The sequence below is a fragment of the Hemitrygon akajei genome, chromosome 5 (assembly GCF_048418815.1).
Source record: "Hemitrygon akajei chromosome 5, sHemAka1.3, whole genome shotgun sequence".
Lineage (NCBI taxonomy): Eukaryota > Metazoa > Chordata > Chondrichthyes > Myliobatiformes > Dasyatidae > Hemitrygon > Hemitrygon akajei.
In genome coordinates, this window is record NC_133128.1 from 151,090,378 (window position 1) to 151,107,808 (window position 17,431).

Sequence of the window (17,431 nt, forward strand, 5' to 3'; positions counted from 1 at the left end):
TTCAGACCATCCTACCATGAGGGACTTTGTCAAAGGCCTTGCTCAAGTACAAATTGACAACATCATCGCCCTGCCCTTGTTTACATTTATGAAGCACAACTTTCCAAACAGAAGCCATGCTGACTCCTATCAGATTCTTCATATACAAATGCTGGTAGTTCCTGTTCCTCAGAATTCCCTCCAGTAACTTCCCCACTACTGATGACAGGTTGACCAGCTTTAGTTTCCTGGTTTGTCTTTACTACCCTCCTTAAACAACAGAACAATATTAGTTACCTTCCAGTACTTGTTAACTTTACCAGTGGCTCACAGTGAAGCAAATATCTCCCCAAAAGCACTTGCAATTTCTTCTCTAGCTTCGTACAAAGTTCAGGAATGCACTTGGTCAGGCCTTGGGGATTTATCCATCTTAATGTGCAGCAAGAATGCAAGTACCTACTCCCTGGTAATATGAATTTCCTCCAAAACATTTCCATTGGTTTCCCTTATCTCTTGAGCTACAACAATTTTTCCCTCAATAAACACCAAGGAAAAAATGTTAAAAATCCTACCTATTTCCTGTGGCTCAAGACATAGGCAGAGCTGATGACCTCTATGTGAACCCACTCCCTGCCTAGTCATCCATTTACTTTTTATTTAAAATAATATAATTTTGGAGAGCATGCAACTTTGTTGCATCGAAGGATCCGTCGAAGGATGAAATAGCGGGTGGGTCCATGACACGGCAAAGAAGGTGTCCCAGAGGTGCAGGAGGTACGAGGAAAGGGAGGCCAGGTATCTCCTCATCGCAGAGATGGTCGCTCTCACAGCCTGGCGGGAGAAGCAGCGGGAGGCAGAGTCAATTACATGTGAGTACCTGTGATTAAAATTCAATTTTCATTTCTATTCACAGAAAGAGAGCCAGAAAGCTGATGAATACTTACGAGAGATAAAGGAACAAAACCTCTTGTCTGAGGCTGTACAGCAATGTATTGAGGCAGCAGGCAATGAGTATGAACCTGAGATGCAGAAAGCTTTGCTAAGGGTAAGATTCATCTGTATACCTCTGTATTCACAGCACAAATGTAGGAGGAAGTGAATTTTTATGTACTTTTTGAAGTAGATTATTTTATCGTCATGTACACCAGAATGCAGTGAGATTCTTGTTCATATGAACCTCCATAGAGAAAACGTACATTGTAATAATAAATACAATAAGTATAACTGAGTCCAAAACAACAGAATGGTGTAAAGACTGTTCTGGAACAAAAAAAAGTAATATCACAGTAGCAGAACAGCTAAGAGTCGTTGATTGGTCCTGTTCTCTCACGTCTTATCCTCTTGCTCTTCATATACTTGTAGATTGTGTTGGGGTTTTCTTCAATCTTGTCAGCCAAGGCCTTCTCATGACCGCTTTCAAAATTTCAATAATGTTACAGAGCAATGGATGAAGTTAGCTGAAAACCTACCATAAAAGTTGGGAATTTTCCATTATTTTGTCATGTCAGTTGTATGAAAAACATTCATTTGGTAGGAATAACTTCAGATGTTTTGGAATCAAGGCTATAATATGTTGCAACACATGCTGGGGGAGCCCAGCAGCTCAGGCTGTGTCTGTGGAAATGATTAAGCTGTTGAATGGGCAGGTGTAGCATTTCAGGAATAAGTGCCAAGAGGGAGGTTAGTGGGGAGGGATGAACGGACAGGGGAATTGCAGAGGGAGTGATCCCTGCGGAATGCTGGGGGGTGGGTGAGGTGAAGATATGTTGAGTGGTGGGATCTATTTGGAGATGGTGGAAGTTGCAGAGGATGGTATGTTGGATATGAAGACTGATGAGTGGTTGGTAAGGACAAGAGGAACATTATCACTGTTAAGGAGGTGGGAAGATGTGATGAGCGTGGATGTTCAGGAAGTGGAGGAGAAGCAGGTGAGGGCAGCATCAATAGTAGAGAGAGGGAAATCCCATTCTTTGAAGGAGGGCATCTCAGATGTCCCAGAAAAGAAAGCTGCATTCTGGGAACAGATGCGGCAGAGGCAAGGGAACTGAGAGAAGGGAATAGCATTTTTACAGGAGATATGGTGGGAAGAGGTATAGTCAAGATAACCGTGAGATCCAGTAGGGTTATAAAAGATATCAGTTGACAGTTTGTCTCCAGAGATGGAGACAGAGAGATCGAGAAAGGGGAGAGAGGTGTCAGAAGTGGACCAAGTGAACTTAAGGGTAGGGTAGAAGCTAGAGATAAAGTTGATGAAATTGACGAGCTCGGCATGGGTACATGAAGTAGCACCAATGCAGTCGTCAGAGTAGCGGAGGAAGAGTTGGTGAGTATAACTGGGGAAGACTAATAAGATGGACTGTTCTACATCGACTACGAAGAGGCAGGCATTGCTGAGACTCATGTGGGTGCCCATGGCTTCCCGTTGAGTCTGGAGAAAGTGTCAGAAGCCAAAGGAAAAATTGTTGAGGGTGAGGACCAGTTCTGCCAGACAGAGGATGGTGGTGGTGGAGGAGAACTGGTTGGTTCTTTTGTCAAGAAAGAAGAGGAGAGCTTTGAGGCCTTCTTGATGGGGGATAGAATTGTATAGCAATTGAACATCTATGGTGAAATTGAGGCTGTCAGGGCCAGGGAATTGAAAGTTACAAGGAGATCGAGAACATGTGACATGTCACGGATGTAGGTAGGAAGAGGCTGAACCAAGGGGAATAGAATGGAATCAAGGTATGAGGACATGAGTTCAGTGGGACAGGAGCAGGCAGAGACAATAGGAATTGAATTGATTTTGTTACATATATCCTTCATATACATGAGGGGTAAAAATCTTTACGTTACGTCTCCATCTAAATGTACACTGCAATTTGTAGTAATTTCTAATAAATAGTATGTATAACAGGACAATCAATGTAACAGAAATACAATTGTATCAGCATAAATTAATCAGTCTGAAGGCCTGGTGGAAGAAGCTGTCCCAGAGCCTCCTGGTCCTGGCTGCGGTACTGTTTCCCAGATGGTAGCAGCCAGAACAGTTTGTGGTCGGGGTGACTTGGGTCCTGAATAGTGGGAAATTCAAATCTACAGATGCACTGGGCTGTCCGCACCACTCTCTGCTGGATCCTGTGATTGAGTGAAGTACTGTTCCCATACCAGGCAGCAATGCAGCCAGTCAGCATGCTTTCAATTGTGCCTCTGTAGAAAGTTCTTAGGATTTGGGGACCCATACCAAACTTCTTCAACAGTCTGAGGTGAAAGAGCCACTGTTGTGCCTTTTTCACTACACAGCCAGTAGGTACAGACCATGTAAGATCCTCGGTGATGTGTGTGCTGAGGAACTTAAAGCTGTTCACCCTCTCAAGCCCCCAGATACATTGATGTCAATAGGGGTTAGCCTGTCTTCATTTGGTCCTGTAGTCGACAACTATTTCCTTTGTTTTTGCAACATTGAAGGAGAGGTTGTTTCCTTGACACCAGTGACTCAGGGTGATGACTTCTTCTTTCTAGGCATCCTCATTATTTTTTGAGTTTAGGCCAATTAGTTTAGTATCGTCAGCAAATTTTTTAGCAAATTAAGCAGGCTGGGTAAGAAGGCCTACCCAGAAAGTCAGTATTTTGTTTAATTTAGCTAGTATTTGCTAGTTTCCCAAACTAGCTAAATAACTTACTGAGCTCTAAAGGATTATGGAACTCTGAGCATAATTTTAGAATTGGTCATAATGATTAAAACTAGACCCTCTCATCTTTGCTTTGTCCACAATATTTAATTGCAAGATAAAATGCATTGTCTCTTACCAATAAAGTTCATCAGTTTTCAGAGCTATCCATTTCCCTAAGCAGTGGATGATGTTACACACTAAAATATTTTTTCGTTAAACATTTTATGTCCTAAGGTTCTATAATTTCTCTTGATTTTGTTTAAATATTAGCATCTGAAAATGAAATGATAGTTCCTTTTCATGAACAAAATTCAAAGTCACAGAATAATTAGGCCTTGTAAAGTTCACATGGTCTGGTTCACATCAGATTTAATTATAATGTATATAATTATGGCCACCTATTGAATTTGTTTCTTAATCGGAAAAGCATAAAATGTGAAGCTCAATGTACAATATATATTGATCTTCTTTTGTTTTGGCACAGGCAGCCTCTTTTGGTAAATGTTTCATCAGCAACTTTCCTCCGGATACATTTGTGAAGATGGCTCGAGATCTAAGGGTGTTGAACGCCATTCGTGATTATACAGTTGGCATTCCTCTCAGTTATCCCCAGTATCCTTGCATTTAATTTGAAATTAGGTTGGTCTGTCACACAAATGTCCTATTGTAGCGGTGTGCTACACGCAGCGCTAAAATAACGACACGGAGTCGGTAAACTGCAATTAAAGAAGATTTTATTCGAACTTCACAGCCTTGCTTTAAAGCCTCCCTCATCCTGCCCTCCCTGGGTGCGGATGCTGTAAGGGGCACGTACTCACAAACCCCCGCGGCTTTTCCCTTTGTTGGTGAAGCAGACCTGGCCTTTGTGCCGGCGCGCTGGCTATTTGTGAGCCGGTTCGAGTGCGCTAGGAAGTGGGTCGCCACATAACCCTTCCCCCCCAGAACCGGTGATACACACCCCAATGTCCACAGTCTGGGCCGGACCCTGTTTGGGAGGTCGGCCTCTGCGCCGCGGTGCCGGAAATTTGACTGGTTGCGCCAAGTCCACATGGGTCGGTTTGAGTCGGTCCACCGTGAAAACCTCCTCTCTTCCCCCAACGTCCAGCACGAACGTGGACGCATTGTTCCTGAGCACTGTAAACGGCCCCTCGTAGGGCCATTGCAGCGGTGGCCGATGCCCGCCCCTTCGTACAAACACAAACTTACAGTTCTGCAGGTCTTTGGGTATGCAGGTCGGGTTCTGCCCATGCTGCGAAGTGGGTATGGGGGCCAGGGCACCGAGCCTCTCGCGTAGTCTGCCCAGGACTGCTGTGGGTTCTTCCTCTTGCCCCCTTGGGGCTGGTATGAACTCCCCGGGGACGACCAGGGGTGCGCCGTACATCAACTCGGCCGACGAGGCGTGCAGATCGTCTTTGGGTGCCATGCGGATGCCGAGTAGGACCCAGGGAAGCTCGTCCGCCCAGTTGGCTCCTCGCAGGCGGGCCATGAGAGCCAACTTCAGGTGACGGTGGAAACGCTCCACTAGTCCGTTCGACTGTGGGTGGTAGGCAGTGGTGTGGTGCAGCTGTGTCCCCAAAAGGCTGGCCATAGCTGACCACAGGCTGGAGGTGAACTGGGCGCCTCTGTCGGAGGTAATGTGGGCCGGTACACCAAAGCGGGACACCCAGGTGGCGATCAGTGCCCGGGCGCAAGATTCGGAGGTGGTGTCCGTGAGCGAGATCACCTCTGGCCATCTTGTGAACCGGTCCACGATAGTCAGGAGGTGCCGCGCTCCACGCGACACTGGCAGGGGGCTCACAATATCCACATGAATGTGGTCGAAACGCTGGTGGGTGGGGTGGAACTGCTGCGGCAGAGCTTTGGTGTGCCGCTGCACCTTGGCCGTCTGGCAGTGCATGCACGTTCTGGCCCATTCACTGACCTGCTTGCGGAGTCCGTGCCAAACGAACCTGCTGGAGACCATCCGGACAGTTGTCGCCGGTGGCGACGTCACAGTGTAGGGTCCTCTCACCTGGGCCTACGGGGAGATCCTGGAGCTGCAAACCGGAGACTGCGGTTCTGTAACTCGGGATCTCCTCGTCTGCCTGCTGCGCCTCTGCCAGCGCCTCAAAGTCTACCCTTTGGGAAAGGGCATGAATGTTAGGGTGAGAGAGCGCATCCGCCACGACATTATCCTTACCCGAGACGTGCCGGACATCCGTCGTGTATTCAGAGATGTAGGACAGATGGCGCTGCTGGCGGGACAACCAGGGATCGGACACCTTCGTGAACGTAAAGGTAAGCGGCTTGTGGTCCGTGAACGCGGTGAAGGGCCTACCTTCTAAGAAGTACCTGAAATGCCGGATTGCCAGGTATAGCGCCAACAGTTCCCGGTCGAAAGCACTGTTTTTGAGCTTGGGTGGCCGCAGGTGTTTGCTGAAAAACGCCAGGGGTTGCCAGCGACCCGCGATGAGCTGCTCCAGCACCCCACCGACTGCCGTGTTAGATGCGTCCACTGTGAGGGCGGTAGGGACATCCATTCTGGGGTGCATTAGCATCGTGGCGTTCGCCAAGGCTTCCTTCATTTGAATGAAAGCGGCGGTGGACTCCTCATCCCAGGTAATGTCCTTGCCCAGACCCGACAGCAAGGCGAACAGGGGGCGCATGATCCGGGCAGCTGAAGGGAGGAAGCGATGGTAGAAATTGACCATACCTACGAATTCCTGAAGGCCTTTGATCGTGGTGGGTCGGGGGAAATGGCGGACCGCATCTATCTTAGCGGGCAGAGGGGTTGCCCCGTCTTTAGTAATCCTGTGGCCCAGGAAGTCAATGGTGTCGAGCCCGAACTGGCATTTGGCCGGGTTGATTGTTAGATCGTATTCACTCAGTCGGGCATAGAGTTGACGGAGGTGGGACAGATGCTCCTGACGACTGCTGCTGGCTATGAGGATGTTGTCCAAATAGATGAATGCGAAGTCCAGGTCGTGTCCCACCGCGTCCATTAGCCGCTGGAACATCTGTGCGGCATTCTTCAGGCCGAACAGCATGCGGAGGAACTCGAAAAGGCCGAACGGGATGATGAGAGCCGTTTTGGGGACGTCATCCGGATGCATCGGGATTTGATGGTATCCTTGGACGAGGTCTACATTGGAGAAGATCCGTGCGCTGTGCAGGTTTGCTGCAAAGTCCTGAATGTGCGGCACAGGGTAGTGGTCCGGTGTGGTAGCCTCATTCAGCCTGCGGTAGTCACCGCACGGTCTCCAGCCCCCTGTCGCTTTGGGCACCATGTGCAGGGGGGAGGCCCATGGGCTGTCGGACCGCCGGATGATCCCCAATTCCTCCATCCTCTTGAACTCCTCCTTCGCCAGTCGGAGCTTGTCCGGGGGAAGCCGCCGAGCACGGGCATGGAGGAGTGGTCCCTGGGTCGGGATGTGGTGCTGTACGTTGTGTCGGGGCATGGCTGCCGTGAACTGCGGTGCCAGAACTGATGGGAAATCCGCCAGGACTCTGGTGAAGTCGTTGTCGGACAGCGTGATGGAGTCGAGGTGAGGGGCTGGCAACTGGGCTTCACCCAGGGAGAACGTCTGAAAGGTCTCAGCGTGGACCAACCTCTGCCTCGGCAGGTCGACCAGCAGGCTGTGAGCCTGCAAAAAATCCGCACCCAGAAGCGGTTGGGCTAAGGCGGCCAGTGTGAAGTCCCATGTGAACCGGCTGGAGCCAAACTGTAGCTGCACCGTACGGGTGCCATAGGTCCTTACCGTGCTGCCGTTCACGGCCCTCGGGGGGGACCCGGTGCCCTGTTTTGGGTGTCTTAACTCGTCGGAGGTAAGACGCTGATCTCGGCACCGGTGTCAACCAAAAAACGGCGTCCGGACCTCTTGTCCCACACATACAGGAGGCTATCCCGATGGCCAGCCGCTGTAGCCATCAGCGACGGCTGGCCCTGGCGTTTCCCGGGAACTGGCAGGGCGGGTGACAACGGCGGGCTTCTGCGCCCCACCGCTAGTGGTAGAAACACCATTATTCGTTGGGCTCCCCACCCCTGCCTCTGGGGTTAGCGGGCTCTGCGGCCAGGCCTGGACTGGTTTGCTGCTGGGAGCGCGTCGGTCAGCTCCGGTCCAAAAATCGTTTGGACCGTCGGGGTCACCAATTGTAGCGGTGTGCTACACGCAGCGCTAAAATAATGACACGGAGTCAGTAAACTGCAATTAAAAAAGATTTTATTTGAACTTCACAGCCTTGCTTTATAGCCTCCCTCATCCTGCCCTCCCCGGGCGCGGATGCTGTAAGGGGCACGTACTCACAAACCCCCGCAGGCTTTTCCCTTTGTTGGTGAAGCAGACCTGGCCTTTGTGCCGGCGCGCTGGCTATTTGTGAGCCGGTTCGAGTGCGCTAGGAAGTGGGTCGCCACACTATGAAGATTTTTACAATTTTTAGTGTGTATTTGGAACTACAGAAATTGCAAATAGTGTTTGTTTCAAATTATTTATTTAGTTGAATGTATTAATTTTTGAGTTCAAAACTAATTTCTTGAGATAGAAATCAAAATGCTTTTCAACTTTACTGATTATTATTCATATTGATTTTAATTTTGTTCATTTGGAATTTCAAGATGTATTAAAAAAATGCAAAAAAAAATCAACACTTCATAGTGAGCCAACAGCCTTTGTAGCTAACACGAGGAAATTTGCAGATGCTGGGAATTCAAGCAGCACACACAAAATGCTGGTGGAACATAGCAGGCCAGGCAGTATCTATAGGGAGAAGCACTGTTGACGTTTCAGGCCGAGACCCTTTGTCAGGACTAACTGAAAGGAAAGATAGTAAGAGATTTGAAAGTAGGAGTGGGAGAGGGAAATGCAAAATGGTAGGAGAAGACTGGAGGGGGTGGAGTGAAGCTGAGAGGCGGAAAGCTGATTGGCAAAAGGGATACAGAGCTGGAGAAGAGAAAGGATCATGGGATGGGAGGCCTAGGGAGAAAGAAAGGGGAGGGGAGCACCAGAGGGAGATGGAGAACAGGCAGAGTGATGGGCAGAGAGAGAAAAAAAAAGAGGGGGAGAAACTAAATATTATCAGGGATGGGATAAGAAGGGGAGGAGGGGCATTAACGGAAGTTAGAGAAGTCAATGTTCATGCCATCAGGTTGGAGGCTACCCAGCCGATATATAAGGTGCTGGTCCTCCAACCTGAGTGTGGCTTCATCTTGACAGTAGAGGAGGCCATGGATAGACATATCAGAATGGGAATGGGACGTGGAATTAAAATGTGTGGCCACTGGGAGATTCTGCTTTCTCTGGCAGACAGAGAAACAGGTGTTCAGCGAAACAGTCTCCCAGTCTGCTTCTCCTCTTCTTACCCCATCCCTGATATATTTAGTTTTTTCCCCCCCCTCCTCTTTCTTTTCTCTCTCTCTGCCCATCACTCTGCCTGTTCTCCATCTCCCTCTGGTGCTCCCCTCCCCCTTGCTTTCTCCCTTAGGCCTCCCGTCATGATCCTTCCCTTCTCCAGCTCTGTATCCCTTTTACCAATCACTTTTCCAGCTCTCAGCTTCACCCCAACCCCTCCGGTCTTCTCCTACCATTTCGGATTCTCCCCCCCCCCCCCCCCCACTTTTAAATCACTTACTATCTTTCCTATCAGTTAGTCCTGATGAAACGTCGACAGTGCTTCTCCCTGTAGGTGCTGCCTGGCCTGCTGCGTTCCACCAGCATTTTGTGAGCCTTGTAGCTATATTGTTTCCTGACTGAGAACGAACTGCTCGTGAAATAGCTTTTTCTTCAAAAGGTCAATGAAATTTTGATAACTGTTCCTATGACAACAATATAATGGATATACTGATGCAAGCTAATATTACTGGCGTTCGTTGTGTCTATTGAGTGATAGTTTGCCAGTCAAACAGATTAGCTACTGTTGTTCAACATTCCAGAATTTTATTCATGATTTATCTTCCTGAATTTGTGATTTTCTTAAAAAAAACATTGCATATCCTAACATTTAATTCTTTGGTATCTCAGCTGGGTTGCTCATGTGATTGAAATATAGTATTTGTTTAGGGTCCCTTGTAGTTGGGCTTTTATTGTCTTTTAAAGCAAATAAACCTTTTTCCATCTTGATTGCATTCAAATTGATCTTTGACTCATATTACAGATATAAGCAGCTAACTATTGAAGTCCTAATTGACAGGTAAATAGAGCCTTTAGTTTTTACAATAATTTTCAAGTTGAAATGAGGAATAGTGATGCCACTTTTGTCTGAAATTCTACTCAAATAGCAACTGATAGTTTTGACTCAGCTCTCTTCCAATGAGCTAATTCTAAAATATGTGAATGTGCTCTTCGATAACATACCTAGCTTTTCTTATGGTTTAATAGGGAATATTTTTCTAAATCGATGTAGTTAGCCAGAATCCTGCCATACAGTTATTCTCAAAAATTTTCTGAATGAACGAGAAAAAACAAGCATGAGTAAGGTGTCTGGCTTCTTGTAGCTACTTCAGTAAGATCCTGACTTGACCTTTTTACTATTTTCTCCACCTATTCCAGATCCATTGATTCTCTTAATATTTAAAAATACAACTGGTCTCAAATGTTGTCTGTGTTGCTCCCTTCTTAGTTAATCCACATTCAAGTTTGCTAACTACATCACTATCATTGGCTGAATCAAAGGTGGTGACAAATCAGCATGTAAGAGGGAGATTAAAAATCTGACTGAGTGGTGCACAACAACAACCTCTTGCTCAATGTCAGCAAGGCCAAGGAGCTGATTACTGACCTCAGGAGGAGGAAACCAGAGATCCATGAGGCAGTCCCTGTTGGAGGATCAGAGGTGGAGAAGGTCCGTAACTTTAATTTCCTCGATGTTGTCATTTTAGAGGACCTGCCCTGAACCAGCTTGTAAGTGCAATTACAAAGAAAGCACGGCAGTGCCTCTACTTCCTTAGGAGTTTGCGAAGATTTGGCATGACATCTACAATTTCAACGAACGTCTAGAGATATGTGGTTGAGCATATATTGACTGGTTGCATCACAGCCTGGTATGGAAACACCAATGCCCTTAAATGAAAAATCCTACAAAAAGTAGTGGATGCAGCCCAGTCAATCACAGGTAAAGCCCTTCCCAGTACTGAGCACACCTACATGGAACATTATTGCAGAAAAGTAGCACTCATCATCAGGGAACCCTGCCACCCAGGTCATACTCTCTTCTCGCTGCTGCCGTCAGGAAGAAGGTACAGGACCCTCACCACCAGGTTCAGAAACAGTTATTGCTCCTCAACCATCAGGCTCTTGAACCAAAGGGGATAGCTTCATTCAACTTCACTTGCCCCATCACTGAGGTGTTCCAACAACCTATGGACTCACTTTCAAGGATTTTAATCTCACATTCTCAATATTTATTATTTATTTATTACTTTTTAAATTATTTCTTTGTTAATGTATTTGCACAATTTATTGTCTTTTACACACTGGTTGAACGGCCAGTTGGCGTGCTCTTTCATTGGGTCTATTCTTGTTACTATTCTATTATGGATTTACTGAGTATGCCCGCAAGAAAAGGAATCTCAGTGTTGTATATGGTGACATATATGTACTTTGGTAATAAATTTACTTTGAACTTCAAAACTTTTAAGATGTGAACTTGTATTTATAGACAATAGACAGTAGGTGCAGGAGTAGCCCATTCGGCCCTTCTAGCCAGCACCGCCATTCACTGATCATGGCTGATCATACACAATCAGTACCCCATTCCTGCCCTCTCCCCATATCCCTTGACCCACTATCTATAAGAGCTCTATCTAACTCTCTCTTGAATGCATCCAAAGACTTGTCCTCCACTGCCTTCTGGGGCAGAGCATTCCACATATCCATCTCTGTTCTAAATTGCCTACCCCTTATTCTTAAACTGTGGCCTCTAGTTCTGGACTCACCCATCAGCGGGAACATGCTTCCTGCCTCCAGTGTGTCCAATCCCTTAATAATCTTATATGTTTCAATCAGATCCCCTCTCATCCTTCTAAATTCCAGTGTATACAAGCCCAGTCGCTCCAATCTTTCAACATATGACAGTCCCGCCATTCCGGGAATTAACCTTGTGAACCTACACTGCACTCCCTCAATAGCAAGAATGTCCTTCCTCAAATTTGGAGACCAAAACTGCACACAATACTCCAGGTGGGGTCTCACCAGGGCCCTGTACAGCTGCAGAAGGACCTCTTTACTCCTATACTCAATTCCTCTTGTTATAAAGGCCAGCATGCCATTAGCTTTCTTCACTTCCTGCTGTACCTGCATGCTTGCTTTCATTGACTGATGTATAAGAACACCTAGGTCTCGTTGTACTTCCCCTTTTCCTAACTTGACTCCATTTAGATAGTAATCTGCCTTCCTGTTCTTGCCACCAAAGTGGATAACCTCACATTTATCCACATTAAACTGCATCTGCCATACATTTGCCCACTCACCCAACCTGTCCAAGTCACCCTGCATTCTCATAACATCCTCCTGATATTTCACACTGCCACCCAGCTTTGTGTCATCAGCAAATTTGCTAATGTTACTTTTAATCCCTTCATCTAAATCATTAATGTATATTGTAAACAGCTGTGGTCCCAGCACCAAACCTTGCGGTACCCCACTGGTCACAGCCTGCCATTCCGAAAAGGACTCGTTAATCACTACTCTTTGTTTCCTGTTTAGTTGGGGAAATATGAGGGAATTGTTTCAGTCCTTTTTTTTCTCTCTTATTTCCTCAGATTAATTTTACGTAAGCTGTATCCTCTTGCAATAAAAATTTGTGAGTATATGAAAATATCAGAATTACAAGGAGCAAGTCGGATTTTGGCTCACTGGGCTTGTTATAAGGTAAATGACTTGTCTTTATTTTCCTGCTGAAATTAAATATTCAGTAATCATCCTTCAGTTAAATGAAAAAATGTCTACTTTTCTTTTGTCCACTTTGTTCTGACAGTAGCAACATTGTGATATGATTTTTCATTAAATGCAGTTCTGTAATACTTTGTGAGACTGGTCACTTTTCTTGTTTACCCTTGGACAGTAAACATTGTTAGGTGTCTAACCATTGGATCATTGAAAGCTGAGGCCATGTTGCTCATTATGTGTGAGGACTAGTGATCAGGAGTACAACTGTTTTTGTTTGAAATTCCCTGACAGCAGTTATGTTGAGTACCAAAGTTTTGATTGCTCTGTAATACACCTCCGATTTGGACATATCCTTCTGTTCTTGGCATAGACCAGAACCAAACGCAAATTGATCCTTTTTTTACACCAGCAACATGGGATTAAAAGGAAATGGCATTATATATCTGACCCCAGACACTTGTGGTGTCACAGTACACTGTTCTGGCTTAAAGCATATAATTTCCTGGGAGCAATTAAATGAGAGATAAACACTTCCTGGGAGAGAAACCCAGGGTTATTGCTGTAGAACTTGGAAGATGCCCTTCAGGTTTTGAAGGAAGAACTTTTGAGTGGTTCTCATTATCACAAAACAGAAAAAAGCCATTTACTCCAAGATTCTATACCAGCTCTCTGGAGCTTTTAAAATTAACTTCTGTTCCCTGTACTTTCCCATAGTCCTGTTATTCTACCAACACCCCCATCCCCATCTGTCCCCCCCCCCCCACAAAAGCATACAGCGATATTGTGTTCTTTCTGTGATAAACATCTGTAATCCATAGGTTCAACAGAAGGAAGAGCCTGATGATAGTATTGCTCGTGCAATCAACCACAGACTTGGGGACACCCCTGGCATTTCTTATTCCGAAATTGCTGCCAAAGCTTATGATTGTGGCAGGACAGAGCTAGCAATAAAAGTGAGTAAAATTCAGTCCTTTTTTTCTATGTTGTGCTGTAATAGAGAATTCTACTGGAATTCAGCTGCCTTATTTGTTTAATGGTGTGCTTTCTTTTAGAACTTTGGTTAAAAAAATCAGTATTGAATGTGCACAAATTAAGTGATGATAATGAAACAGTAGTAAACAGTAATACTCCAATGATGACTAATGAGAAAAGAAGCTTTAAAGAAAATCAGGTTTCTGGAAGTTATTATAATACAGTTGAAATATTCGTAAACATCGGGAATCTTAAATGTAGTGTCAATAATAGTCAGAGGCTTTTTCCCAGGGCTGAAATGGGAACAGGTTTAAGGTGCTTGGGAATAGGTACAGAGGTGATGTCAGGGATAAGTTTTTTACGCAGAGAGTGGTGATTGCGTGGAATGGGCTGCCGGCAATGGTGGTGGAGGTGGATACGATGGGGTCTTTTAAGAGAATTTTGGATAGGTACGTGGACCTTAGAAAAATAGAGGGCTATGGATAACCCTAGTAATTTCTAAGGTAAGGAACATGTTCGGCACAACTTTATGGGCTGTATTGTGCTTTAGGTTTTCTATGTTTCTAATGGGGCTTTCTTACTGTTACATTAAATTATGTCACTTCTCAGCATTCATTAATCTTGTAATTTCTTTTTTCAGGAGTGGTTTTCTAGTTAGATTATTAATTTTTTTTCTATACGTGGTTTATTCTATACAGCTACTTTTTTGAGTTTAGCTTGAATCTAGCCAAGTCTACTCAAATAGTAATCTCAACAGTAATGTTATTTTTGATGGAAAAAAATCACATGTTTCAAAATACAAGTCTTATTCACATCTCAACTGATTATTGAACATATGGTGAAGAAGAAATAGTATTGGGAAATGAATCTGGAAATAGTATTGGAAACTGAATTTTAAATGTAATCTTCAGTAGATTTCTGATACAAATCTAAGGTAAGGCTGAAATGTGTTGAAAAGCATTAGTGCATTAAAGGATACAGATGAGATAAATAATAATGGAAATGCTTTAATATAAGTAGAAAAGGTTGGAAGTGATCGACAATACACGCAGCCACTTTTGAGAGAAAATTAAAGTTAAAATTTCCAGTTCATTAGGGACATAGCTGTAATTAAATGGGTATTGAGTTAAAAGAAGCTTTAGTAGATAATCAGTGACTTTGATGCTATCTGATGTGTTTGGCATCTTTAAAATGTCCTCTCAGATACATTGTAGGTGATGATCAGAGATAGTAATTTCATGAACTAGCAACCTATTGTGATTCAAAATATAATTTGTAGTCAAGTTGGCACAGAAAGTACTTTGACCCTCTTTAATAGTAAACTTAGTAAGTATTTTGCATCAGTCTTCCTGGTGGAAGACACTAGCAGTATGGTAGAAGTTGCAAGTGTCAGGGATCATGAAGTGTGGTGAAGTTACTATAACTAGAGAGCAGTTTCTTGAGAAACTGAAAGGTCTTAAGGTAGATGACTCACCTGGGCCAGATGGTGTATACCCCAGGGTTCTGAAAGAAGTGGCTGAAGAGATCGTGGAGACATTAGTACTGATATTTCAAGAATCATTAGATTCGGGAATGGTTCCAGAAGACTGGAAAATTGCGAATGTCATTCCACTCTTCAAGAAGGGAGAGAGGCAGAAGAAAAGAAACTTTAGGCCAGAAACTATAGTTTGACGTCAGTGGTTGGTTAGATGTTGGAGTCAATTATTAAGGATGAGGTCTCGGGGTACTTGGAGGCACATGGCAAAATAGGCTGCAGTTAGCATTGTTTCCTCAAGGGAAAATCTTGCCTTACAAATCTGTTGGAATTCCTTGAAGAAATAACAAGCAGGATAGACAAAAGAGAATTGGTTGATGTTGTGTACTGTACTTGGATTTACAGAAGGCATCTTCTGTAGGAGAGTGGACAAAAGAAATGGCAGATAGAATACAGTGTTGGGAAGTGTACGGTCATGTACTTTGGTAGAAAAAATGAAAGGGTTGACTATAAATAGAAACAAAATACAAAAAAAACTGAGGCAAAAAAGGGACTTGGGAGTCCTTGTACAAGATTTCCTAAAGGTTCATTTGCAGATTGAGTCTGTGATGTGGAAGGCAAATGCAATGTTAACATTCTTTTTAAGAGGACTAGAATATAAAAGCAAGGGTGTAATGTTGAAACTTCATAAACCGCTGGTGAGGCCTCACTTGGGGTATTGTGAGCAGTTTTGGGCCCCTTATCTTAGAAAGGATATGTTGAAACTGGAGAGGGTTCAAAGGAGTATCACGAAAATGATTCCAGGATTGAATGGTTTATCATATGAAGAGCGTTTCTTGACTTGTATTTGCTGGAATTCAGAAGAATGACGGGTGACCTCATTGAAGCTTATCGAATGGTGAAAGGCCTTGGAAATGGGGAGTAAGTTTCCTTTGGTGGAAGAGTCTAAGACCAGAAGACACAGCTTCAGAATAGAGAGATGTCCTTTTAGAATGGAGATGAGGAGGAATTTCTTCAGCCAGAGAGTGGTGAATCTATGAATTCTTTGCCACAAGCAGCTGTGGAGGCCAAATCTTTACATATATTTAAGGCCGAGGTTGATAGCTTCTTGAATGGTCATGAAGGGACAGAAGAAGAAGGTAGGATATTGCTGCTGAGAGGAAAATTGGATCAGCCATGATGAAATGGCGGACCAAGCTTGTTGGGCAAATGGCCTAATTCTGCTCCTATATCTTATATTTTATGGTCTTATGGTACAAAAGCCAAATTTCTTGTACACAAATCAAAATGAGAGAGATGCAAGCTTGCTGAGTTATGTTTTATGATTGGGAATTGGTGCCCAATAGCAAGAATGTAGGGAGTTTGTCTGGGTCCTGAAGAAACTGACAGTTCAGTTCAAACTTTAGCTGGTACTATATGAAACAAGAGGCATTGCTGACCTAAATTAGTCTAATGATTGCAGTCTCCCATTCATTGAAATATTGGGAAAACTTTAAAGATGAGCAGTGATAGAATAGCATCTGAATACCTGCTGAAGAAGGGAAGTATAAATCGATTGTCAATATGGTTTCGAGACAGAAATTAAACTTTTGAAATGGGTAATTTAAAACCAGCAAAGATTAATCAGAAGTTAAATCAAGGTGTAGCAGCTAATACATCTGCTGCAATGCTACCCATAACTCAGCAATTCAGGCAGCATCTATGGAGGAGAATAAGTAGTTGATATTTCAGGCTGTGGTCCTTCATTAGGATTGGAAAAGAAGACGGCAGAAGCCAGAATAAGAAGATGGAGGGGAGGAGAAGAGGTACAAGATTGCAGGTGATAGATGAGACCAGGTGGGAGGGAATGAAGAAAGAAACTGAGAGGTGATAAGTGGAAGAAGTAAAGAGCTGAAGAAAAAGGCGACAATGGACTATGGATGAAAGGAAAGCAGAAGGGGAACCAGAGTGAGGTGAGGAGACGGGATGAGAGGGGGATCCAGAACGTCACACAGAATGAAATAAAGAATCATTTCTATGGTGAGTTTAGATCATGTCTTCTATTCAAGTATAGATAAATCATAATATTTAGTTAATTTTCAAGGTGAAACAGAGAGATGTTTTTGCAGAAGCTAATGGTAAATTCCAGGTAAACGTGCTATTGTATGTTTCATATCATGTCTGCATTTGCTCTTGTCTAATATACCTTGAAATTGTCACTGGTATAGAACCTCATTAGCCTTAGCATATCAATAGTAAATTCTGAATGAAGTAAATTACTTTTTCAAAAGTACAATTTAGTTACTTGGCATGAGATGCACATCGAATATCTCTGAAGAAAGCTGCTATATTGTGTTTTGTTCCAGCTTCTAGAGTATGAGCCAAGATCTGGTGAGCAAGTACCCTTGCTGTTGAAGATGAAGAGAAGTCAGCTGGCACTACTTAAAGCAATAGAAAGTGGAGACACTGATTTAGGTAAATGCAGATGTAACCAGCAGCCTCCAAGCTGGTTGAATTTT

General features: G+C 44.3%; 1 protein-coding gene across 1 annotated transcript in view; it reads left to right on the forward strand.

Moving 5' to 3' along the window:
- The window catches only part of vps16 (VPS16 core subunit of CORVET and HOPS complexes), a 75,220-nt gene that overhangs the window by 32,843 nt on the left and 24,946 nt on the right, over positions 1-17,431 (forward strand). Inside the window, exons 12-17 of the mRNA XM_073046875.1 lie at positions 893-1,024; positions 4,114-4,241; positions 9,756-9,791; positions 12,361-12,469; positions 13,306-13,440; positions 17,279-17,387. Of these exons, the coding sequence (XP_072902976.1) occupies positions 893-1,024; positions 4,114-4,241; positions 9,756-9,791; positions 12,361-12,469; positions 13,306-13,440; positions 17,279-17,387 (649 nt within the window). The remainder of the gene's footprint in view (positions 1-892; positions 1,025-4,113; positions 4,242-9,755; positions 9,792-12,360; positions 12,470-13,305; positions 13,441-17,278; positions 17,388-17,431) is intronic.